This window comes from Cylas formicarius, unplaced genomic scaffold, assembly GCF_029955315.1.
Source record: "Cylas formicarius isolate icCylForm1 unplaced genomic scaffold, icCylForm1.1 PGA_scaffold_10__41_contigs__length_53128322, whole genome shotgun sequence".
In the NCBI taxonomy this organism is placed as follows: domain Eukaryota; kingdom Metazoa; phylum Arthropoda; class Insecta; order Coleoptera; family Brentidae; genus Cylas; species Cylas formicarius.
In genome coordinates, this window is record NW_026844214.1 from 15,009,716 (window position 1) to 15,034,931 (window position 25,216).

Sequence of the window (25,216 nt, forward strand, 5' to 3'; positions counted from 1 at the left end):
CAAAGACTGTATCAAATACACAGTCTCTAATTTCAATATTTAGGTATTATCACACATAAAATATTATGTAAGTATATAACCAAACACTGAAAAAAAATAACGCAAATATTTTGATCTCACACACTAATTCTAAAACTTGTAACGACGGCTAAACTATTCACACGTTTTTTGCGAATACTGTATCTTTTAATTTGACACTGTTGTGCATATTTTTTTCTAAACAATAAAAAATACAGCTATAAATTATTTAACAAAATATGCCTTAACTTAGTTTTATAACTGTTCAAGGAAATAGAAAATTTCGCCAGCATATTTGTTTACACAGAAGACGAAGCTATTTAGAGGCATATTCTGGGCATATCAAGTATTACTTAATATGGAAGATAATTTCTCTAAGATCAACATAAAAGTTAAAACTTGACAAAATGCAACAAAACACAGCTCCTGAAATATATGAGTGTTATCATCATCATCCGCCAACCTCTTGCATCCACTGTTGGATATAGATCTCCTTCATCTCCTTCCATAGTATTTTGTTTTGTGCCTTCTGCTTCCAGTTTCCTTTTGTTTTTCTCAGATGGTCTTCCCATCTTGTTGGGGGTCTACCCTGATTTCCCTTATTTTCTCTGGGTCTTAATTCTATCAACCTTTTGGTCGACCTATTGTCGCTCAAGCGCGCCATATGACGAACCCATCTCCATTTGCCTTGAATATTTGTTTGTATGACATCTGTTACTTTAGTTCTTTGTCTCACTAGCCTGTTTGGTACCTTGTAATTCCCACCATTGCTCGTTCCATTTTTCTTTGATTTACTCTCAACTTATCTGCGGACTCTTAATCAAGCGGGTCCGAGCCGCATTGCGAAATGCATTGACTGTTTTCTTTAACCATATCGGCAAAGTCCCTAGTAGATTATGTTGCAATTACAAACCTATACTGCGTTAAATCATGCAAGTTTGATTATCTTTACCTCTTCTAATCTCATTCGTTATGAATTTTGTTTTGTGGAAATTAATGTTACCACCTACCTTTTCTATTGCCTGTTTTAGTTGTTTTATCATTTCGAGGGCTTCACCTGAGCGTATGCAGAGAACCTTAAAAACCACCAGAATTTATCCTTATTGTGACTCACCGATTATTTACAGTCTGTCTTTCCCTGCCTTTAAAAAATTCAGTATTAAGACCTCTATGTGTCTAGTAGTTATATGGTGACCTCGTTTTCGGCCAACACTATTTTTTTACACGCTTTTAGCTACGAGGAGAGGTGGAGTTCGTTGGATACGGTCGTTACCAAACACAAGTACAGCACAACTTACGAAGAGTTTCTCTCTAAGATGTACAGTCCCGGTATCGAGCCCAGCCCATTCTGTTCGACCGAAAGTCTATCAGTATCTACCGACGGTACGTCGGGAAGTTCCTCCATGTTGGCCGCCGCCCTTTTAGACTCCGCCCACGGTTACGCATATCGTAGCGGGTCCAAAGTGGATCAAAAATTTAGAGGTAATAAATGAAATGACAAGTGACATTTTTCTACATTTTTACCTACTGAGTTTCTTTTATGTAAGTTAAGTGTTAACTTCAATTTATAAGTGAAAGACACAGAAAATGATTGACCTGCTTTACGATGTCGTTACATAGTTATCAGATGTTCGACGATATGGAATAAAAAAAATTGTCGATTTGATTCACAATTCGGTGCTGAGTCAAAATGGTTGTTGATATATTTTCTGAAAAGAATTAATTTCTGCGGTTTCAGTATCGGGCAACGAACAGTCGCGCATGTTGTGGTTCAACGGTCCGGAATCACATAACGTGGACTCGAATATATCGCCGAGGCCGCTAAAGAAGCTTTCGGAGAACTTAAAGAACTCGCGGAAATCCTTAAAGCAGGAGTCGTCAGTCGAATCGCCGCCCGAAAGCCCCTTGCCAGCGGCCAAGAAGAAGTAACCCGAGTTGGTGGGTTCGTTTAATTAACGTCTGAAGAGCGTCAAATTTTGGGTAAAAATTATATATTTTATTTTTCGTGCGTTTTACTATATTTGAAGAGCGAACGAAACGCGAAAACCGAATTAGAGTTTGTATTAGCCCTACATCATTTTGGGTATTTGCAGTGATGCAGACGCGTCGATTTTATTTATGTGCTATATTAAAATGAAAGTTTTCTTAAGACGCCCTTTTATAGCACGGCCGAAGCAATTGAGTTTAATAAAGACTCGTTTTCAAAGTACTTAGTGATCAACGTTCACCCCCAATAACTTTATTTGACGTTTTAGAAAAAAAAATATACAAAAGTTGTAGAGTTTAATGTGTAGATTGATTTATTTATTTATATACAAGGTGTGCCAAAAAAATCATAGTATTTCAAAGTAATGCACTAAACACCGTCTGAGAGGTGCGTTAAGAAAAAAATTTTTTGCATCTAAATTTTTTGTGGCATTTGAAGGTTCACCTTATTGATTTTTGTTGTGGATGAAAGCAAGGTGAAAACTGCTGGTATTTCTTTTTTTTAGAGTACCAATGAACCCTAAGCCCTTTTGTTTCATGGCTTGGGCCAACTCAATCGAAGTGAACCAATTTTCAAAAGTCATTCATTCATTTGTCCCATAAAGTAGTTTTGTAAGCCATAATACAGTCTGAATAGGCTTATTGAAACTCTTTTTATCATTGAATAGTGTAATTCCATCTGAGTTTCTGTCCATATAAATTTAAAACCATCAGTGCAGCACATAATCTTTATCCCATATTTCACGGGTTTATTTGTAATACTACACCGGCCTCTCAACCGAACAAGCATTTCATCATTGCAGGCTGATTTGCCGATAGCACAACAAGTTTTGCAGTTTTTGATAAAAATATTAAAGACACTCGAACATTCGTCCATTTTACAGGCATATCACAAACATCGCCACTAAACAAGGGCTTCCAAACTTTGAGTGGTAGGATCTCTATATTGTGTTGTGGTCATCGCCCTCTATTGGAGTTTCGGGTTTTTTCGCCCATTTGAACCTGTTTTTTCCATAGTAATAATAATAGTAAAAAAATAAAACTTTGTCATAACATTGGGAAATAGGTATTAATAATCTCATCACACTCGTCTAAGTCGCTATTATCACCCTCAACTTCTCCAAACCACTTTTTAAGGTCATTCTCATAATTTGGATCGGCATATTTTACCCGCTTTGAGCCATTGGGTCCCTCGTCCCTTGTTTTTCAAAATGCAAATATTTAGAGAGCGATGTACTTCCGTAAGGCGCGTTACCACCTCCCACTCTACTGAAAAACGACCAACGTTTGGAAGCGCAGAAATGGCGATATATTTTAGACTCAGCGTTTCAATGCTGTCTGTAAGTGGTTAAGGTATTTTTTACATTAAGCCTAGAACTACCAAAAAATAAAATAAATAAAATCGTCACGTCTTTTGTTTAATTTTGACAATTGTGGGGATATGTTCAATATTACTGTCTAACATTTGCAACACGTGACTACAAAGTGCTAATCGTTAAGAAGTATTTTTCCCAGTCAAGTGCTCAAATTTGATAAATTTAAAAAGGTAGATTTTTTCAAGTTCTCCAAAACTTCTCGTGATTCTTCTGCAAATCGATAACATCTTGTTGTGTGGAATTTATGAAAATTTTTAAAATGCTACAATAATTTAAGTAATATAAAAAAACATCTTTTTTAATTTTTTTGAAATGTTGTATAAAATTGCTGAAATGTCATTTTAAATGGTATGCGCTCTTCTTTCCTTTGGATTTCTATATATTCGCGCGTATGTTTGCATTTTTCTCATGTTTTATACACAGCGAAGAATTTTGAATAATTACAATATTCATGGTAAGCGACATTGCCATAATTTAAACCTGCCCAACTAAGTGACGATTTTATTTTTGGGTAATTCAGGCCTAATATACAGCGTATTTAATTTTAAAAAAGCAAAACTTTGATGTTTTATGTATACTACGTTTTGTGGAACACCTTGTATATAAATAAGTATACAACATTAAATCTACACATTAAACCCTACAACTTTTGTATTAAACTTCTTTTTTAGAAAATATAAATTTAAAAAGTTAGAGGCGCTAACAGCAGATAATAATAATTATAATAATTTATCCCTTTAGATATTTGTATTGGAACTTTACAATTTGAACCGATGTTGAAGACATAAATTCTTAAATATCAACAAAAGCATAGAATTTAAAAAACTAACTTAGCACAACAGAAATATTTTTGGCTTTTTAAAAATCGTTCGGAGGCTGTGTAACCGCAAAACTGTGATCGTTATGTTTTAATTTTTCCTGTACGTTTGTAATAGTTTCAGATTACGTATTCATATAGATAAGAAAAAATTAGACAAAAATAAATTTGAAAACAACACTAAGGAAACAACCCCCTTCAATAAACAAACTGTAAAATATAGAATCAACCTGTCAGACTGCGAAAACCCAAAATAGGTTTGTTTATCCAAAGAATGGTCGAGCTCGTCACGAAAATTATTGCATTTAATATTTTTAGTTGCATTTTTTTTTGTTGGTGACAGTATTCTCTTAAATTAAAGTTGGATTCTCGAAGGCGCGAGACTGACTGCCGGGAGTGAGAATTTCGTAGATTTTAGATTAATTTTTGTGTAAATTAAATTACTGCAAAATATGTCATTTCATCGGAACTGAAAAAATGGCGTACTAAATACATTTATAACACTTGGTTTTTTAACTTCAGTATTAATATTTTTCTCTAACTTATTTTCGTTTTACAATAGTTTATAATTTATGTAGTACTTATTACTAAAAGCTTTATAATTAAAACATTTTCGAATAAAAAGAGCGTTTTACAAACGGTTTTTACTTACCTATTGTCGTCAAGTTTTCATCTCCATCTCCATATTGTTTGATTGGCCATTTCTAAATTTTGATATATAACGACGAAATGTAACAAAACTGACGTAAAATGACACATTCCGCACGCACGTATAAGTTGGGTATTTTAGAGAAGGGAGTAATTATTTTTAACTAAAAAAAAGGGTTTTCTACTTCCTTCTCTAAAATACACCATTATCCACCAATCGAGCGGGCGGAAAGTGTCATTTTACGATGTCAGTTGACCTACGGCTGCAAGGCACTTCGAAAATCGGAGATATTACGCACTGCTTGAATTTTGAAGTTTGTCGATTCTGAGGGTTATGTCACTCAGTGAATATATTCGCGCTATTGCTATAACTAATGGAACAGGTATAAAATGCAACACGTTTGACAAATCTTTTAAGTCACTCGTTTATTAAGAACTCGTTCCGCTGAGCTCCAATCATGCCAAAACAAAACTCGGAACTAAAATGCCGTTTACCAAACTTGTTGCATAATATATTATTCTATGCATTGTATATATATATATATATATATATATATATATATATATATATATATATATATATATATATATATATATATATATATATATATATATATATATATATATATATATATATATATAAACTAACTTTATTTCTTATTTTTTTCTTAGCTCCTAAAAATGGCCTCGTAAAGCAAGTGTTTACTGACAATTTTTTACGCTTGCAATTATGTTAATCATTTTTATTACAGGACTTTCTTTAACACCATTTCAACACTAAAGCATAAATTGCACAAAGAATGTTTAAAAACCTAAGCATACCGTGATTGTGTCATGAATATATGGCAGTTTTTAACTTTAAAGATAGGCAGTATCATTTAGTAAATATATTTATTTTTTATCAGTAAATATATTTCGAAAACCAAATCAAAAACGCTGCCACTTCCTTTGGATATGCATCAAGGGATGCCAAGGGACCTGACTTAATAGGGGATACATCTGGATCACCCTGTTGTCAATACAAACTTTCACCCTTTATCTCTTTCATCCAGGTGGTTGAAACGGAGCAGCAATGACGATTTAGTATGGGTTGAGTAAAAGGCTTTGGCCGTCCAAAATATATTAATTATTATTTATATGAAAAATAACTATATTTTTTTCGCAGCGCTCATTAAAACTGTTAGTATAACAACATACACAATAATGGAAAAAAGTATTAGGCGATTCAGATATCATTCAACATATGATAAATTAACACAAAACGGACGAGATGCAACCGGGGCGCTTCAAACAATTTTTACAATGCCTATTGTATAAAATAGATAAGTACAATAACAATAAAGAATCGCATCCTTACTATTTTACAATTTCACTATTTTACAAGTCGCTTGATACAAAAACAGGAAATGTATGTACAACCTTTGCGCCTGATTTATATTTATATATATATATATATGTAACGCTTGTTTTCAAACGTGCACCCTTCATAAAATATCACCTCAAATTATATTAAATACTACCGATTAATTAAATAAAAATTTACTTTCAATAATAAAAAAAAAGTCAATATAATTTAATAACGCATCAGGTGGGTGCTTCTATTGGGGTCTCAGTAAGAGATAAAAAGTCTGTTATTGAAAAACGGAGGCTAAAAATTATGCATTTTGGTACTCAGCTAAAGTGAGTTCGACATTACAGAAAACACGTTTTTTTGAACTCATTTTAATAGATACTTTTGACTAAATTTATTGCTCCCGTTTAACGACTTTATATGTCCTAAAGCTACCGAAATCACAATAGACTCATAAATCAGGCGCGTTTAACTTATTCTACAGCTCTAATATATCAGGGTATTTGCATAAATATATGTAATCAGGTAGATGGCGTTGGCGATTTCTCTAATTGTCCCCTCCCTAGAACAAGAGTAAGAGACACTGTTGAATATGTTGAACAACACAAATTTAAGATTGTTTTGTTTTGTAATATTTTATGAATCTAAAAACTTACAAAAAGATACAGTTATTTTTAACAACAACCAATCGGTTATTTGAGAAAAAAATTGCATAAATTTGGCACTTAAAACTGGTTGGTCGTCAGTTTTTTTGTTATGAAAAATTTGACATATCTTTGGCAAAGTCTTGTGCTTAACAAAACGGAAGGAAGCGAGCGATATGTTGCACAACAAGGTTGCAGTAGACGACCTCAAAATGGCCCCCAACAAAGAACCGACTCTTTATCATCTTATAAAGTAAGAAATGCGTTTTGTTCTCTGATGACGAAGCCAACAAGAACGTTTTGGAAGTTCACCTATAATGTGGGCTGGAATTTTTCTGGAAGCACACAGAATTGTGTGAAGGGGTTCTTGACTTGCCGTCAGGTACATTGAAGAAATTCTGGAAGATTTTGTTGTCTCTTATGTTTATTTTATTAGAAATAATTTTATTGTAACGCATGATAATGCCAGATCCCACACTGTAAAAATTATTCAATAATATTTACATGATCTGGATATTTCTGATTTGGAGTGGCCTGCGTTAAGCATGTTTGGGATCTGCTTTTTCATTTTAGCAATTCCAAGAAGAATGCAAACAATTATTCAGATACGTGTTTCATTTTTTCTTTGTAATATACTTCAATTTTCAGAAATTTATAGGTCGCATTGGCACAATAAGGATTTATTGTTGCAACAAAAGAGTTTTCTCTTTTCTATACAGTTGGCTGTTGTTAGAAATTACTTAAGCCATTTGGTTTTGTTTTTGTGTAAGTTGGAAAAGAAGTTTTAATTCTTTTGTTGCCTAATTATATTTTAGTAAGGAAAAAACACAAATGTCACCTATTACCACCCGTCCAAACTTTAAAAATATTGAAAAATCAATACTTGAAAAGCAAAATTTCTATCATAGAACAATATAACCTCAGTACCTCACACTATTTCATTAATCTTTGCGGTCTTCCAGCTGGCTGGCCAACACAGTGCTTTATGAGAAGACAAAAAAAAACATGGAAGAAAGTTTTACTTGCAATTATTTTGACTGAACAATGCAAAGATGTCCTTTGAATTATCAATTTCTGCGGTTCTGAAATCTAAGTAATTCAAATGACTCAAGTTTGTTATTTTGGTCAGCATTAGAATTCTATAAACTGTCGACTTCAGGCATCCATACGGTGTTTTTCCATGGTACTTTAATTAACCGACGGTCCGTACTAGTGAAAAGTACAAACTGAAGTGATGCGATGCGACCTAGACAACTTAGTTTGTCTTTTTTTCAGATTGTTATGATTATTTGCAATCAGTCAATCAGAGATTTTATTATTTTATTTTACCATTGGAATTAAAGTAAGTCCAAAATTATCCAATAAAATGCTTGTTAGGAAGTGCTTTAATATGTTGAAAAACCGTCTTGGAAGCATATACCACAAGGAGTGCAATCTATGCTTTCAAAACTATCCACATGCCAAGCAAGTAAGCTATACATTGGTTTAATATAATTATCATCTTACTTGCTTCCTCAAACCTTCTCAACGCTTCCTCCCTCTCAGCCGCGTCAAAGTACCATAATGTGATGGCATAACGGGTCTCAAAGGCAGGCTGCACCTCGTGCGGGTTTCTCCTATCTGACCAGAAGAATATTAACCGATCAAACAACGGTTCGATATCTGCCACCTATGCAAAATATCCAAATAATAATTCGAGATTTCAAGTGAAACCAATTGATAAAAGCTTACCTTGTCTTCCCTCCACCCTTCAGGGAATATTCGCAACAGCCCTCCGCATCGTCTGACGTCCCAATTCAAGTTGGGATAATAGATTGCAGTTATGCATCTGCCGTCCCTATTGGGGTTGTCTACGTGCTTAACGTAATGGGTACCCGAACCCGGATAACAAGCCACCATAGCCTAGAGATTGGTTGGACCATTATTTACTACCCCTTAGTCATTTGGTTATAAACTGGATATTCTATCCATATGCCACCACAGGTTCCAATTTTCGGATTTGTTTCTGATTTTGCCGTTTTTGGTAATACAAAAAAAAGTACATAACGTCACTACTGTTTTTCTGTTTAAAATTAATTTTTATTATACTTTAAATTTAAAAATCTTTGTGTTTGTTTATGAAAACAACTTCAGCATGTCGGTATATTTTTTGTCAATTAATAAGCCTTAAGTAAATATCATTATCTTTCCTTGTACAAACAATGAATTAAATTATAATCAAGGATATATCGCCCGATAAAATTCCATTTTTTCAATCAACACATACATCTGTTATTGTTCTTTTTAACTGATTAACGAGTTATACATTCCTGGACACCTTTTCTTTTCTATATAATGGACTGTCTGTCCACAATTAAAAAATCAATTGTTTGATGATTGCCTAAGCCCTAGCTCAAGATTTTAAAATTTCTTTGCAACTTAAAATGTCAGCGGTGCAGACCCAGACTTTTCAAAAACCATAGACCTACTTATACTCGGTTTCTTAATGCGAGAGAGTAATAAAATAAACATATTCAATGACAGGTGGAAAACTTAAAGGTTATATCGTAAAGTTGAGATAAATTCCTATAAGAGCTTTTCAAAAATTCTATATTTCAATTTTTAAAATATTGGCATACAATAAAAAGACGAGCTTGGTGAATGAAAGTAATGTGACGGCGGCGTTACTGCAGATGAATTATTTTTATTCATAATTATAGAGATTGGCCGATAGTTGGTACCATTAATTATTCTAAGATCAAGTAAATAAAAACTTGTATAAAATTAAGAATAACATGAAAGTAGATACATTTTAATAAATATTATTTAACAAAAATTTACTACTTAATAAAATAAGACTTCCTTAAAATAAGACTTCATTTGTAAATTTTAGTCATCATATTCCGCGTAGACAGATAACCATAGTGGTTGGAGTCCAGAGAAATAATTATTAATTTTAATCACATGTTTGAAGCACTTATTCAATTTTTCACCATCCACTGTCTTGTAAGAGGGTTTCAAAGTTCCTTATTTTAAAAGTGGTGTTATGCCCTGCTACATACCCTTTTACTTGCGCCCATCCCAATTCTATGGGGTTTAATTCACAGTAGCGGAATGCGAAGAACTATTTTATTTCGTTTTGAAGCCATTTCGTACAGACTGTTATTCAAATTTACAACGTTTTCTGAAATTGATTCTTACTTATTCAAAGTAACCCAATGAATGTCATTTTTTTTCAGACGTGTTTTTTTTAGGATTTTCTTGAGAGGTAGCTGGATTAACCATGAGTATAACAAACCCAGGAGGAATAAAATCTAGCCTTTCCTGGAAATAATCTTCAAAAACACCATCTTAATAGTCTTCAGTCCGTTTTGATTGAAATGCTAGCAAGTCACCACTGACAAATCCATTTTCGCTACCAATGTGAGCAATTAATTAATCTTTCAAAGAAACATTTTTTTTAGCGTTAAGCTCTTGTATTGATATTTTATATTACAATGAAGACATGACATGCGATTTTCACTGAGTTGACATAAAAAAGCCATATGGTTGCATTCACTGATTTTTTTGATATTTTTTTGCGATTATGTCGCCTGGTGCCAAGATAAGAAATCGCAATCGCCCAAAGAAACTTCGACAGATAGACAGACTACTGCGTCGGTTGTTGTTGAATCGAACTTGCTGCGGTCTCGCCAATCATCCTGTTGGCTTCTTCAGAGCTAAACTGAAACTGGCTTGCATTCTACTCTGTACCTGCTTATATATTGTTTGAGGGGGTGGAGCTAAAGGAGGGGCATGAACATTGTCTCGAATGACTGATTCCTATATTGGTGAAAGGTAAAGACCTGAGTCGCGATTAAGATTGTTTGAATGCTTATATAATTCTATAGATTCTTCGTTGACAGAAGAATTGATTACATGCAGGAACTTTAGTTTTATCGAATAAAGTTTGATGTCCAATTTCGTGATTGTGTTTGGCAACTGCTGATGAGTTTATTTGCCGTAGTCTTAAGGCTCTTTCAGTTTCTTGAGCCTAGTTGATATTTTCCGCCCAATGAATTGTCTTTGACGGATCGAAGATATTGAGAGATTTTTGGAAAACTGGTAAATGTGGTTTTGACGTTATATTTATTAACAACTTTTAACATGTGGTCAGTGATGTTTTGAATGTAAAGAAGGACAACAGTGGCAAATGTGCTGTTGCTTTGGGGCTTATTGTCTTTGGAAGGTTGTGCTGGAACGCTCCGCTTTCTTCAAACAATATATAAGCAGGTACACATTAGAATGCGAGCCAGTTTCAATTTAGCTCTGAAGAAGCCAACAGGATGATTGGCGAAACGTCAACAAGTTCGATTCGTCACCAACCGACGCAGGAGGAATAAAGAAGGTTTGTAATTATTAAATCTATAAACTTTTTTAGTATATCTTTCTAAAATTGCTTCTTATTTAAAGTAAACCAATGAATGATTTTTTTTTTCAAGAAGATGTGTATATTTTTTCGGTTTTTCGTGGTAGCTGGCATTATCTATGGTCATAATTTTTTTCATCTTTCCCTATTAAAAGTGATTTTCTGTTTTCAGTTATTTCCTAAAAAAATTCATTTCCTTCGTAGTTTTTCACAATTTCTTCTTACTCATAAGTGGAATTGAAATCATCCTTTTTCAGTTGAGACATTATTTTGGTAAAACGAATGTATTATTTTTCTGATGGCAGTCTTTTCATCTTCATTTGTTAGTTTCTTTCTTCCTGTACTTCTCTTTAATGAACTAATAAGGCAGAGTGCAAAAGTCGGTATATTGTTGACTATCCAATTCGAGTCACATTCAAACAAACTTCAACTATTTTTGCAACACTGTATGAGTTTTGAGAGCGATTAGCTTTGAGTATATTGAAAATAATAAATTTCTCATTTTTTGATTTTAAACACTAAGGCAAAGGCAGGTTAACTACTTGTCCCTCATTCTCAGCATGCTTGACAATCATCATAGGTACAATACTACACCTATGGAATGCTTCTAAGATCACAAAGTTTTACAGTTCAATAATGATTTATAACTCTCTCACATTAAGAAAAAGGGCATAGATATAGCATATTTCAGAACTGTATAAAGTAATAAAACCTCAATCAATGAATAATTTGAGTTTTGAGTCAATTAATCCGAAAGAACATAAATTTATGATAATTGTATTTTGACAAAATAAAAATCATACACATACATCATTTATACAGTAATTCTTGTACCGTTGTGGGTATTACAATAAAATATAAACATATATAATGTGAAGTGATTTTCGACACACTATCAGCACTATTGGCCCAGTTCAACTGCTTGGAAATTCCCTTTTTTTCTGTAAGCATGTAACTCGGTCGAGATTGGTTAGTTGCATTTAATTGCATTGCATTGCATTTAACAAACTCGTTGCATAATATTCTATTAGGTGACAGATATATATTACTTATTTAATTTATTTATAAAAACAAGATAAAACCAATAATGATGCATAATGGCGACTTCTCACTTTATACCAAATAAAAAGAGTTGCTTTACTTTTGGCCCCTCTTAATAAAAATAAATTTGTGAAATTTTATGTAACTGGGTGCAATGTGATTTTTTGTTTCATGGTGTTATTTGTTTTTATTAGTATATTTTGTAAGTTTTTGTTGTGCATAACTTAGTTTGAAATAGGTTCCAACCTGTAAATAAATAGAATAAAATTTGCAAATATACTTTCCAACTAACAGTAAAAGTAGGTTTGGTTGTTTTTCTCAAGTCCCATGTGCACAGCGCTACGATAAATCATTTGAAGGAGACTGATAATAATTTTAGAATTGTTTAATAGATATCTATTAAGTACATAATCTGATATAACAACATTCCATTGCAAATAACTTCTCATTTAAAATATTATTTTTGCACTTTACAGTAGATATTGGCTGAAAATTTGATTTGTTTTCTGTGTATAGTATTAATTACTGTAATGCAATTGCAATAAATATTTTTTGAAATGAACACTAAATGTTTTTCTATTTAAACAAGAAAATTAATTTCCTGTATAAATAATTAAACTCAAATAGATACTATCAATCACAGAGAAGATAAACTTAATAATAATAATAAGCAGTTCAAACATTACCTTGGTACGATTATTAATGTTGTACTTTCCCAGTTTACCATTATTTTCCATTTTATTTGCTCTTGTTATTAACTTGTCCACCTTATTAATTAGATAACCAATGTGTTTTGAATACTCTTCTTTTCCGTGCACCCAACAAATTTGATCACTCCTTATAGTCTTTAAGTCCTCTTTGGCTTTACCCTTACTAGAAACCAACTGGCCATCTCTTAAAGCACCCATCCCTTTAATTTTCAACACCTCTGCCAGCACCTTCTGACCAATTTCAAAGCCCAAAAAGTTATCTAGAACGCACAACCCGTAATAATTCAAATCTTGCACAATATTTTTGCACATCTCCTCCAACACATCATCTTCTATATGGTGTTCAAATAGTGCACCACTACTAGTTAAAGAGATTTCAGGAAAATATTTGATAGCCATACTAGATTTGTACTTTAAATTGTTGTCAACTGAATTTTTTTCATCACAGTGATTATCTGTTAAAGTTTCATCTACAGCACACAAGATTTCACTTTCTGAGCTGCCCTCCACAGGCAAAGGAGCTGAAGCTCTGTTGTGCACCGTATTGCCGTATTTCGCTTCCACAGAGTTCCCTAATCCCACTATCTCACGACAAGTGTGCTTGTGTTTTTTCCAGTCTTTTTTTTGATGTTCCTTGGAACAGTAAAAGGTCACTTTGCATCGGGCGCAACGTGATAAATTCTCGCACGACTTACAGAAATTACATACCGACCGATCGCAATCTATTTGCGAACTCATCTTCCGTCTCGACGGAAAATCAAATTCTTTATCAATATGCGCAATAATTCGCGAACGTTCTTCTGAAGATGGAACTGCACAAATTTAAAAAGAAAAAAATTAACGTCATTTTTCACTATTTCTTTTCGAAATTAGCAACCCGAAGACGGATCCCTAGTGCAAATTTTCCAGGAATTGGTAAAAATAACGATGAATAACAAGTACTACTTATTTTGTAGGTTAGGTTAGGACCATGGAGTAGAAATTGGATAATTTCGATATGTTCCTATTCGAATTAAAGGCTGAGATTCCGTGGTACGATTCAAATTGAGTCGGCCATGGAATAAGTTTTTTCTACTCCCCTCTGTAAAATACCTAATTACCCACCGATCTAGCTTGCTGGAAGTGTCACTTTACCAAGTCAGTTTCGTTTCCGATGAATCCGAGCCACTTCGAACATTTCCGGAATTTTACCGCACGGATGTTTTCGGAGATATTTCCCACGCTTTGAATTTTGACGTAGGTCAATTCTGACGGTCATGTCAGAATGTATTCGTGTTGTTTTGCGAAAATGGACCCAAAAACTAAGGGTCGTAAAAAAAGTATAGTATGCAACACGTTCGGTAAACTTTTTAACCCACTCGTTTATTAAAAACTCGCTCCGCTCGTGTCAAATAAACTCAGAGTCAAATGCCGTTTACCGCACTTGTTGCATAATATACTATTAATGGAATTCCAAGAATAGTAGGTTGGGAACATTGTCGGTTGTCGGTGTATTTTTTTAGTGGTATTTAGTCCATGGTTTGAAATATTTCCAACAGATTTCTAAAATGACCTTTGCTTCTTAAAATATATATATTAAAATATATTTATATATAAAATGCCAAATAAAAGCACATGTCCCTACATGATTTTGCTCTTTTATTTTCATAATTTATAGCTTGTGGTGGTGATCTCCCTAGTACCCAACTCGCAAATGTAGTCGGTCATCTTAGGTCAAGGAATTACAGATGTGCGAAGTTGATTAGTTTTTTAGTTTTCTTAGGGGCTTAGGAAACATGAGAAGACATGAGAAAACATCCCAATGATCTAGATAAACTAAAACAGCTTCTGTGAAGTGGGTCGTATTGGTCAATCGTTTTGTTACTTGTTGAAACGTTAGAAGAAGAATTTATCTATGGCTAAGATGAGGTTATTGCCAGTAAGATTTTTTTTGTAAACAATTTTCAAAAATTCGTTTTACATTAATCGTAAAATACTAATAATTAATAATTATTTATGTATCATTCACATGTTTAAAAAGTGCGATGTAAGTGAATAAGTAGGAAAATCTGAAAAATGGATTTATCTGATACTGAGGATGAACTTCTTGGTAGTTTTGCTTCTCAGTTGGAAAACTCTATGTTGAACGCAGTACCTCATAATGGCTTATTGCAAACAAATAATACAGGTCAAGATCCGCCTTCGGAAACTCACCTAAAAGTGCTATCTGAATATTTTGGTCACAAAAAGTTTAGGATAATACAGTGGCGAATTATTAGCTCAATTTTGCGCTTCCAACGGGATAATTGTGCTATCATGGCAACAGGATATGGAAAGTCTTTGTGTTATCAATTTCCTGCGGTCTATAATGGGGGCGTCACTTTAGTCGTTTCACCATTGATTTCTTTGATGGAAGACCAGGTCATGAGCCTAAAAGTGTCGAACATTTCAGCTTGTTTACTTGGTTCTGCACAAACAAATCAAATGGAAGTAATTAATGGCATATTCGATAACAAGTACAGAGTGGTTTATTTGACCCCAGAATTTTGCACAAATGGTTATGGGAAACAGCTCTTGTGTGACTTTCATAAGAAGCTAAATATAATTCTAATTGCTGTTGATGAGGCTCATTGTGTGAGTACATGGGGTCATGATTTCCGTTTTGCCTATAGAAAATTGGGTTTGTTGAGGGAGATCATGCCTGAAGTCCCAATTTTGGCTGTTACAGCAACTGCTACTCCACAAGTCAAGACTGATATAATAAGTGTTCTGAAATTGCGAAACCCACAGATCTCATGTTCAGGCTTTGACCGGCCAAACCTCTATTTTGCTGTAAACTATCAAAGTGGTAATGCATTTGCTGATCTGACTAAACTTATGGTCCGGAAGAGAGGTTTGTGGAGATTTCATGGGCCAACCATAATTTATTGTATAACAAGGAAAGACACTGAAACTATAAGTGAGCTTTTGCAATCCCATGATATTAAATGTCTTCCATATCATGCAGGCATGACCCTATCTGAACGTTCTAGGGTGCATGAAGAATTCATCAAAGATAAAACTCAAGTAATAGTAGCCACAGTAGCTTTTGGAATGGGCATAGACAAACATGATGTGAGATGCATAATTCACTACGGAAGTTCAAATTCTGTGGAATCATACTACCAAGAAGTGGGCAGAGCAGGTCGTGATGGCTTACCAGCCAAATGTGTGACATTTTACAACAACAAAGACTTTAATATTCTTGCTCTTTTACGCTCAAAGAGTGGTGATGCAATCACCAAGTCTCGGAAAGAAAAAATGGCAAACATTATGAGACAGTATCTGGAAACAAGCAAATGTCGCAGGCAGTTTATTTTGTCTCATTTTGAAAATGATCCTAGTTTGGAGCTACCTGATCGAGATAATTGTTGTGATAATTGCGACAGAAAACAGAAATCTTCCTGCGAAAGTGCATTGTATGAAGGTTTGAATAAACAAGGATTGTATGACTTCACTGATGATGCAGTTTTATTTTTGACAGCAGTAAACTCTACTGGTGGCCGTTTTGGTTTAAATTTGTGTGTGTTATTTATCAGAGGTTCTAAGACTGCAAAACTTGAATGTTTTAGATTGAAAGAAGGATTTGGAAAAGGTAATAATAATAATAATAATAATAATAATAATACTATAATGTTCCACAATTAACTGTATTTTTCTAGATTTTAACCAGATTTGGAATGATCAGAAATTTAAATAATTTAAATATAAACTACAACTGCAATTAATGTTGTCATGATATAAAACCACCAAAACATTGTTTTTTCAACAAAAATAAAATTGAGTTTATAAGACTATACAAATTAAATAATAAAAGATAATTTGAGAAACTTTATCCATTGTTGAGAAAATGTAAATGCAAAGGTTTAAATTATTTTGGAATGAGATAAAAAAATGTCCCAATTCATGTAATTATCATTTATTATTCAGTAACTGTGAAATGATTGTACAGGATTTCCAACGACTGGATGTACCTGGTACATGCAACCCTTGACATTAATAAAAACTGTCGACTCTATGCCGAATTTTCCAAGTATGTAAGACAAATGAAATTTCTAAACATTGCATTTCATTTTTTTTTAATGGAATGTTCAACGTTTTTTTGTTTCTGTCATTCAAAAATAGTGTTATTGATATGTGTCAAATTGTATACACATCCATAAGGCAACAGTGTTACAACAATTATAAATATAAATTTTTTTAGAGATTCATTCATTGTGATCAACATGGTCTGTGTTTACAGGGCCCACTTTAAGTAACAACAAACCGCTTAATAACAGATTCAAACAGTATTTTTTATTTAAGTTGTTCGTTATTCTTTTGAACAATTTATTAAGAAAAACAAGTAAATATCTTGAAAACTATAGCATATAGATACTTATCGAGGGACCGACTAATGGCATTTAATTTTAGGAATCGATGAAAAAAAAAAAGTGTATTTTTTCATTTCACATGTTTGGGTCACTTTGTATAAAGCTGGTTAAATTTATTAATATTATAAGTTAAGTAGTTAAAGTAGTTGCAGAGATATTTCTTCCAAAAACACAATTCTCCATGAAAAAGTAAATCGTGAGCAATATTCGTTAAAATATATATTCATACATTTTTTACAAAAAAGTGTTTGCATTATTGAACTCAGTGACAATAAAAATTTACCATAGCAAGTTTGCAGTAATGACTTAATTGCTGCAATAGAAAAGCCTAAGGTCAAATATCGAAAATGCAGGATTAATTATCAGTCATTTTTGGTGGAGTTGAATATTACTTTTGTTCGAGTTTGTAATATCCTCGAACTGCGTAGATCTAGCTAAGGACTTTATTCAATAATTAGTACTATTTTCGGACGATTCAAAAGTGATCCGTGTCTGAAAAAACATGCAATATATCCTATATCTTAACTGAAACTAATTTGTTTTGTTTATGTCTAATTTTTAAAGGGTTTAAATAGAAAATCTTTGAATAACTGTGAATGAACAGAAATTAATTACAATCATTATTTTTATTCACTTCGAAGAAGAAACGATTTAAAAACAGGGAGGCAATGTTTTTGGGTATATGGGTGATTCCGTTCTAACTGTTATTTTTTTACTTAATGTTTCTAAGTTTTTAAAACTAGTTTTTTATGCATATTATTCATCTATTTTACTGTAAAAATAACTTTGAGTCCTATAAGCATATTTCTTTGCATTATTTCATCAGCTCCATGTTTGTAAACAGTCCTTAGATGACTAAATTCCAACAGGATTCATTAGACGTTTCATAAATCTCGAGGTATCTGGCGATCGAATCATATAAATTCAAATTCAAAAATTTGAGAAATTTTAAAGACAAAAGTTATGAAAGTGTCTTTTTTTTAGTTTGATCAAGGAAATAAGAATTTATGAGTTAATTAGATTAAATCATTTATTGATACAAAAAAAAAGAATTTATAGATAATTTTTCTAACTGGACATGACACGGTACTGACATCTAGCTGATACATTGTAGGATCTCTCTGAATGACAATTATCTTATATAAAAAATATGATGAAATATTTTATTATTAGATTATTAATAACTCACCAGTGAGAACAAACCACACAACTCATAAAAAATCGCAGTTAAAACAGAATCACCTCTATTTATGATTAGTATTAAAAGAAGGACATTTCTATAAACATTATACATCCTTAACAAAAAACAAAACAAAATCCAAGAAGAATGCAAGCTATAAGAAGAAAAAAAAATCCAAAGCTTAACAAATAACAATCATTTAAAAACAATCAAGAGCACCCTTTTCCCTTTAAAGAATGATTGGAGACTGGTTTAGATGGGACATTCATTATGCTCATGCGCGAGTTATTTGAAAAGTTGCCTTCAAACCAACCTATAAGGTTTTGCGACTTTAAACAATCAACATGGTATTATTGGTACTGGTATTGGTATTAAAGGGGGGCGCCCTCGCGGGCGTCCAAGCACTTAGGAACAACAACAATCAACATGACTGATCAATTCAGTAGTGGTAGTGCTTTGCAAAGTACAACTTAGTATGCAAAATTTAGAGGCATGCGCGGAATATCATTTCCTTCTGTACCAAAGTGTCATAGCTGTCTGAGACGCATGAGTTTAACAGTATTAGCGACCCATTTACACGAATTCGATCACGTAGTGGTAGGCTCTACCTTAAATGTGCCTTTTATACCGTTATAATCATAGAACATATTTATATATATATAAATTGTTTTAAGAATTTGGGTTTCATTGCAATAGTGATATGTTTCATTTTGTTGTTTGTATTTGTGATCTAGGCTCACCTTAATATTTACATTCTCGTTCAACTTGTTCCGGTACATTTTAGGTGCCGACAAGCCGGACTCCTGGTGGAAGGGCATAGCTGCCATACTGATCCAAAGGAACTTTCTGTTTGGAAGAACTCAATCTTCACTATTTGGGGCGTGCACTTACCAAGTTACATCGGTTGGTAATACATTTCTCGAAAGCGTAAGCAGAGGCGAGAAACTCATGGCGCCTCCCTCAAAAGAGTTGATACCGTTGCTCAAAAAAAGCAGGCAGGCAGAATCAGGTTGGGTGTCTGCGGAAGGTGGTGAAGAAGCATCATCATCAACTCAAGTATTAGATAACCCTCCAGAAGAATCCAAAATGGAAACAGATGAGCGACTAAAATGTTATCGGCTGTTAATCAATGAAAGGAATCGACTCGCTTCGATAAACGACGTCATGCCTTACACTGTGGCTTCTAATGCCGCCCTCATGCAAATAGCCAAGCACAAACCGAAAGATTTGGAACAGTTGCGCAAATTACAGGTTGAAGGGTTTACTGAAGCGAAGCTTTTGAAGTTTGGCCCGGACTTGCTGAAAATAACCCAGGTTAATGCCTCGAACGATAGGAGATCTATATTGTCTATACTTGCAGAACATCCTTTAGAAAATATTTCAGAGTCGAGCGCTATCACTTTTACCATGTCTTTGTTTAACAGCGGTCTGACGATTGAAGAAATTGCAGAGAAAAGAAAAATTTCCCCCAGTACGGTGATGCTGAACCTGGTGGCTGCCATGGAGATCGGGTGGCCCATTAAAATGAGTCAGCTCGGAGTTACGAACGACGTGAGAGATATAATAGTCGAGACTATCAATAACTTGGATTCCGGCTTCTCTTCGTTGCTTCAAATCAAAAGCGCGTGTCCGGAAAACGTTAAATATGACCAAATTAGAGTTGTGGTTACTTATTTGAAGATTCGGGACCACTTGGAGAAACTGAAAATACCTTATGAGGAGTTTGATGATTTTCGGTACTTTACTGCTACCCCGTCCCCCGATAATTCCATGAAGCCGGACGATTTAAATTTAGATGATGACATACTCTTAGCGGCATGTTACGACATGGAAAACAAACTAGATGGCAGCACGATCGATTTAACTGGCACACCGGAAAATTCCAATGATGTTCTGTTAGCCGCATGCTACAATATTGAAAATGAACTACAAAATCATACTCCTAAGTCTTCTTCGGAGCCTCCCGAGAAAAAATACAAATGCACGGATACCAATGAGTTATTGAACATTCTTAACTCACCACCCAGAGATTGTCCGTTTCAGGTATCAGATTCGTTATCAAAAGAGTCTCAAGAGAGGGAACCTGAATCAAACAGTTCAAACGGCAGTCAGCCCAGAGCCCTTAGCCGAACCATGACAAAAGTTCATTCCAAACCTCAGATACCACAGTGGCTGATGAAAAAAAAAAGATAACTTAAAGTGGGAATCCCAAATTTAAGATTTTCACAACTTTCCAAGCAGTTTTTATCATTTTGTAAACATTGTCATTAGCATTGCCAGATTTAATTTATTTTATGTTTTCAAAAATTATTGAATGCTCTTTAATTTTGGCGTTTCATTTCAGTACCAAATGATGTCTTTAGATTACTGAACAATAAGCTAATATTTATATATGAACTTAAAATCATCAAACAATAATACATTTATACATTCAATCAGATAAAATTTGACTTGTTTTGAATTTTTGTTGTATAAAAAATGTTGCGAATCTCTTTTGGTCTGTAGGCCAAAGTCTAATCAGACTCCCAGTTAGTACATCAAAGACAAAAAAAGGTTATTAGTCTGAAACAATAAAATTAATATAGAGCATATAACGTTCTTGGGAGTTTACTCTGATTCCAAACGTTCATTTTAAGCTCATGACTGCCAAAATATTATCCAAGACAATGTTTCTTATAAAAAATCTGAAAAATACTACCAACGATGAAGTAACACGGATGCAAATGGAATTTTTGCATTCGAGAGAAGCGTAATAAAAATAATAGAGAGGTTAGCAATAGATCTGACGTAAAAAAATATTAATAAACTAGGAGGTCTAACAATACATGATAATCAAGATACAAAACCTGACTTCAAAATTAAAAATCAAAACGTTCTTAATAAATATTTCAAAAACAGTGTGTGTTTATAGAAATAATTGTAGAATACCTTTTTATTAAGCTATATTGAGCGCAATATCATTTTCAGTGGTTTAATCAACGCGCATTCACTACGGAGCACCCTGTATTAAGTCATGTGGTGGTCGAAGTCGCTCGACCTGTGTCTAGCGTTCTTGCAAAATCGCTTGTAACTTAAAGGAGATTAGTTATCGTTTATGAGTCGAAACTTTGCAAATTTAGTATACATGAGTATGGGACCTTAGCTAAGGGTATAATAGTGCTGCCGAGGATAGAACATCGCGCACACAGGCGGAGCGAACGGGTCACGTCACTGACGCGGAGTTTGATTTGGCGGGATTCTTAACCAAATCTCATTGTGTTGTGTTTTTTCGGTCTTTGTAGAATTTCAGTGCTTTTTTGTAGTTTGGATTAATTATTTTTTATCAAAATGTGGTGTTCTGTGGCAGGCGGCAATAGAAAATATTTTTCGAGTGATTGATGCTGTTTCAGTTCCCTAATGACGAAACCATTCTGATAGCTTGCAAACGACCAGACCCAATTAACGTAACGTAGTAGTAACCATGATACATGTTTGTTGTATATCATGGTATATTGCAAACACCTTCCTTTCCGCTTTTCAAAAACTACTAACACTCATTTTAGCCCATAAACCCATATCATAGCAAAAAAATGTCTTACTAACTTTTAAGACTCTTGTCATAATTCTCATTTTATTCCCCTTTCGAACTGTTCATTTATAGTTAATCTATAGACTATTACAGAAAAATACAGTGATTTATACTACAATTATTTTAAAACACAAATTTTAAAACAACCAATTTTCTTAACATTCACAGATCCTCTTAAAAGTACCTAGATTTTTTATTAATCATTAATAATAATTAATTAATTAATAAAATTAATGAAAATGATTATTATAATATAACACTTACTCCAAAAATCTTAGTTTGATATGTTTACATTAACTTATAAATCTTATAATACATTTTATAAAGCAAAACGTAACGATTTTTTGATATATTTGGTTTCTACAAATATATCAAACTTGCTTTTTACCCTAAACAATTATAATTAACAAACTTTAGCAATTGCACTGTAAACAAGTATCATATCCCATCAGTACTCCGCCTCAAATTCAAATTTTTAACTTCGCGTGAGGTAATGCGCGCGCCGCATAATGGATTCTCGAATCATAATTTTGGTCATAACTGATTTAAAATAAACTATTTATAATATCCGAGTAGGGCTTGAAAAATAAATGCATAAACAAAAGTTGCACTGTATGCTGTCAGTCAGAAGTTTGATGTCAAGGTGTTTGAAACTTGAAAGAAATTGTATTGTTTTGTAGTAGGTAGTTACTGTGCCTACAGTTTGTGTACTATACGGATTAATTACAGAAAGGTAAGTAAAATTTAAAAACGTCTTTTTTGTTAAAATTTAATTTTGTGTGTGGCCACAGCGCTTATTTACTGTATTATGTAGGTGTATTCTTAAAAAAAAACACTTTCTAACATTAAAATATTGCTTTCTGTCATTCTCCGTTTTTGTTTTAACTCTATTCGGTTCTAGACATCAGTAGTCTCTCTAGAAAAAAATATTTCAAAAACTTTTGGCCCAATTCGTCTCCAGGCAAAATTTTTAATTTTTTGATGTATGTTGTATTTAAAAAGTAAAAATAATAAAAAATAACGTTATGGATTTTTTTTTACATATACCTACTCAAAACTATTATACAAACGAAATTTTCTTGTTTTATTGAGGGTTGAACATTTTTAGATATGCAGGACGTTTGCAAATTAAAGACAGATATTTTGAAAACTGCAAAACTCTTTTTTGAATAAAATCAAGATTAAAGCTGTTCTTGAAACTAGAAATAGATATCCCAATAAGCAAAATAAATAAAAAATCTTACGTTTTTCATTGGCTAACTGAATTCTTTTTTTAGAGAGTAATTCAGAGCAAGTGAAAACATGAATCATAAAAGAATAGATGTCGATTGTTAAAAACGGTAATCATAAAGATAAAAATCTGCAAGCATGCCGCGGGATCTTAAATATGATGAATATCAAAAGCCCCAAGTTTGAAGAGCCTACAAAAGAAAAATTAATGAAATTTGCGACCAGCCATCCAAAAGGTGAAAAAAAAGTAATCATACGAAGAATAGGTTTTTAAGACAAAACAGTAATGGTTAAATACTATTCCCGCAAATGGATGACATGCAAACGCCAACAAACTCGCTGGGAACACCCGAAAAGTAATTTTCCTGGAGTAGTGAAGAAGAAGAAGAAAAATTAAGGAATTAGCAACAAGTTGCAAGCAAAATCAGTTATTGGGGCGAGAAAGCTAAGTGTAAAAAAAGACGGAAAAAGAGATGAAGTCAAACTGCTTAAAGAAAGTATCGAAACCTCTTCTACTAGAGCCTCAAAAATAATATATTATATAAAATTATACCATACACAAGTGAAGAAGCACTTAGCTTGATAATTGAGACTAAGTTATCAAAAAGTGACTATTTAACTATCAGAAGAGAAGGAAAAGAAACTTTCATGTTTATCCTTCATACAAAAAAAATTGCATTCAAAATTATGCTGTTATCCATCTCCTGATAACATTTTGATAACGGAGTTATCTGCAAATATTAAGTTACAAGGGCTTTTGGACCATACTGTTTCCCGAATTATTTTATCTCAATCAGAAGTTTTCGAAAATATATCTGGACATCTTGACTTAATTTTAATCACAAAATGGGGGTGTGACGGTAGCAAAGATCACAGTGAAGGCAAGCAGTTTATTGAAACTGAAAATGCTTCGGATTCAAATATTTTCTTACCCAAAAATCGATCCGACTAAAAAAATATTTTATTGGCAGAACCCTAGACCATCGTTAACGAGGTATTGTAGGCAATTTCACTTTTTTTTTTCAGAAAGAAACTACTACTTTCACATTACAAGAAGCAGTTTCTGTAAAAAAAAAGAAATTGATGCACTAAAACCTACAGGTCAATTTTTATCCATCATACACCAAATGAAAATGACGATGATTGACGGTAAGATCTGTAGTGTTATGATAGAGACATCTTCAAGCCAAGCCTGCCACATCTGTGAAGCAACACCTAAAATACAAAAAAATACAGACAAGATATCAAAAAATGACAGGCTAGGGCGCAGGAGGAAAAGGACAGTGTAAAAGAGAGAAAGAAAAATATTCAGCTTAAATTTAGAACCGAAATAGGTTTGTAAAGTAAAAGCAGGTGAATATGTGAACGAGCTGTGGAGACACAGCAGGATAGTGTTCATCCCCAAGGTAGGGAAGAACGACTACACAGACCCGAAGTTATACCAGTCAGTTTGCCTCACCAGCTTCATTATGAAAACTCTGGAGAGACTTGTGCACCAGTATCTCTTCACCATCTGACTTCCAGGTTGGAGGAGGGTATAGGCTCAGGACGGCTGTCGATGTGCGTATTCGCTGACATCGAAGGGGCCTTCAATAATACGGCCCTGTATGGAGTGGGGACGGTCATTGTAAAATGAATCTGCTCCATGCTAACCGACCGGAGACTTGAGGCAAGACTGAGTGGGGAGCAGGTCTCCATCGGCTCATCATGGGGCTGTCTACAGGGTGGGGTCTTGTCCCCCTTCCATGAGGGCGGCACCCACGAGGGCCCTAGAGGCTCTGGTGGGTTTGCCCTCTCTGGCGGAACGGGTGCGGATGGAGGCGGCCAGGACGGCTGTCAGGCTAGCGAGCGGCGGGCTCTGGTAAGAGG

The 25,216-nt window shown here is 33.7% G+C and overlaps 3 protein-coding genes across 6 annotated transcripts in view; 2 read left to right on the forward strand and 1 right to left on the reverse strand.

Annotated features, from left to right (window-relative positions):
- The window catches only part of LOC132696807 (probable Rho GTPase-activating protein CG5521), a 38,889-nt gene extending 34,065 nt beyond the window's left edge, over positions 1-4,824 (forward strand). For all 4 annotated transcript variants that reach the window (XM_060661850.1, XM_060661859.1, XM_060661867.1 and 1 more), the window contains 2 exons: positions 1,253-1,500; positions 1,757-4,824. In XM_060661850.1, the coding sequence (XP_060517833.1) occupies positions 1,253-1,500; positions 1,757-1,947 (439 nt within the window). In that variant the 3' untranslated portion in view covers positions 1,948-4,824. The remainder of the gene's footprint in view (positions 1-1,252; positions 1,501-1,756) is intronic.
- Positions 4,825-5,924: 1,100 nt separating this feature from the next.
- Positions 5,925-13,935, reverse strand: LOC132705569 (prolyl hydroxylase EGLN3). Its single transcript, XM_060676225.1, has 4 exons — positions 12,955-13,935; positions 8,572-8,742; positions 8,347-8,509; positions 5,925-6,758 (listed from the first exon to the last, which is right to left on the reverse strand). Exons 1-4 carry the CDS (start codon positions 13,714-13,716, stop codon positions 6,718-6,720), a joined length of 1,137 nt encoding a protein of 378 aa, XP_060532208.1. The 5' UTR covers positions 13,717-13,935; the 3' UTR covers positions 5,925-6,717.
- A 946-nt stretch (positions 13,936-14,881) lies between these two features.
- LOC132707083 (bifunctional 3'-5' exonuclease/ATP-dependent helicase WRN-like) lies at positions 14,882-21,912 on the forward strand. The gene is made up of 2 exons (XM_060678757.1): positions 14,882-16,591; positions 19,334-21,912. The coding sequence occupies exons 1-2, from the start codon at positions 15,034-15,036 to the stop codon at positions 20,740-20,742; spliced, it is 2,967 nt and encodes a 988-aa protein (XP_060534740.1). The 5' UTR covers positions 14,882-15,033; the 3' UTR covers positions 20,743-21,912.
- The last annotated feature ends 3,304 nt before the right edge of the window (positions 21,913-25,216 follow it).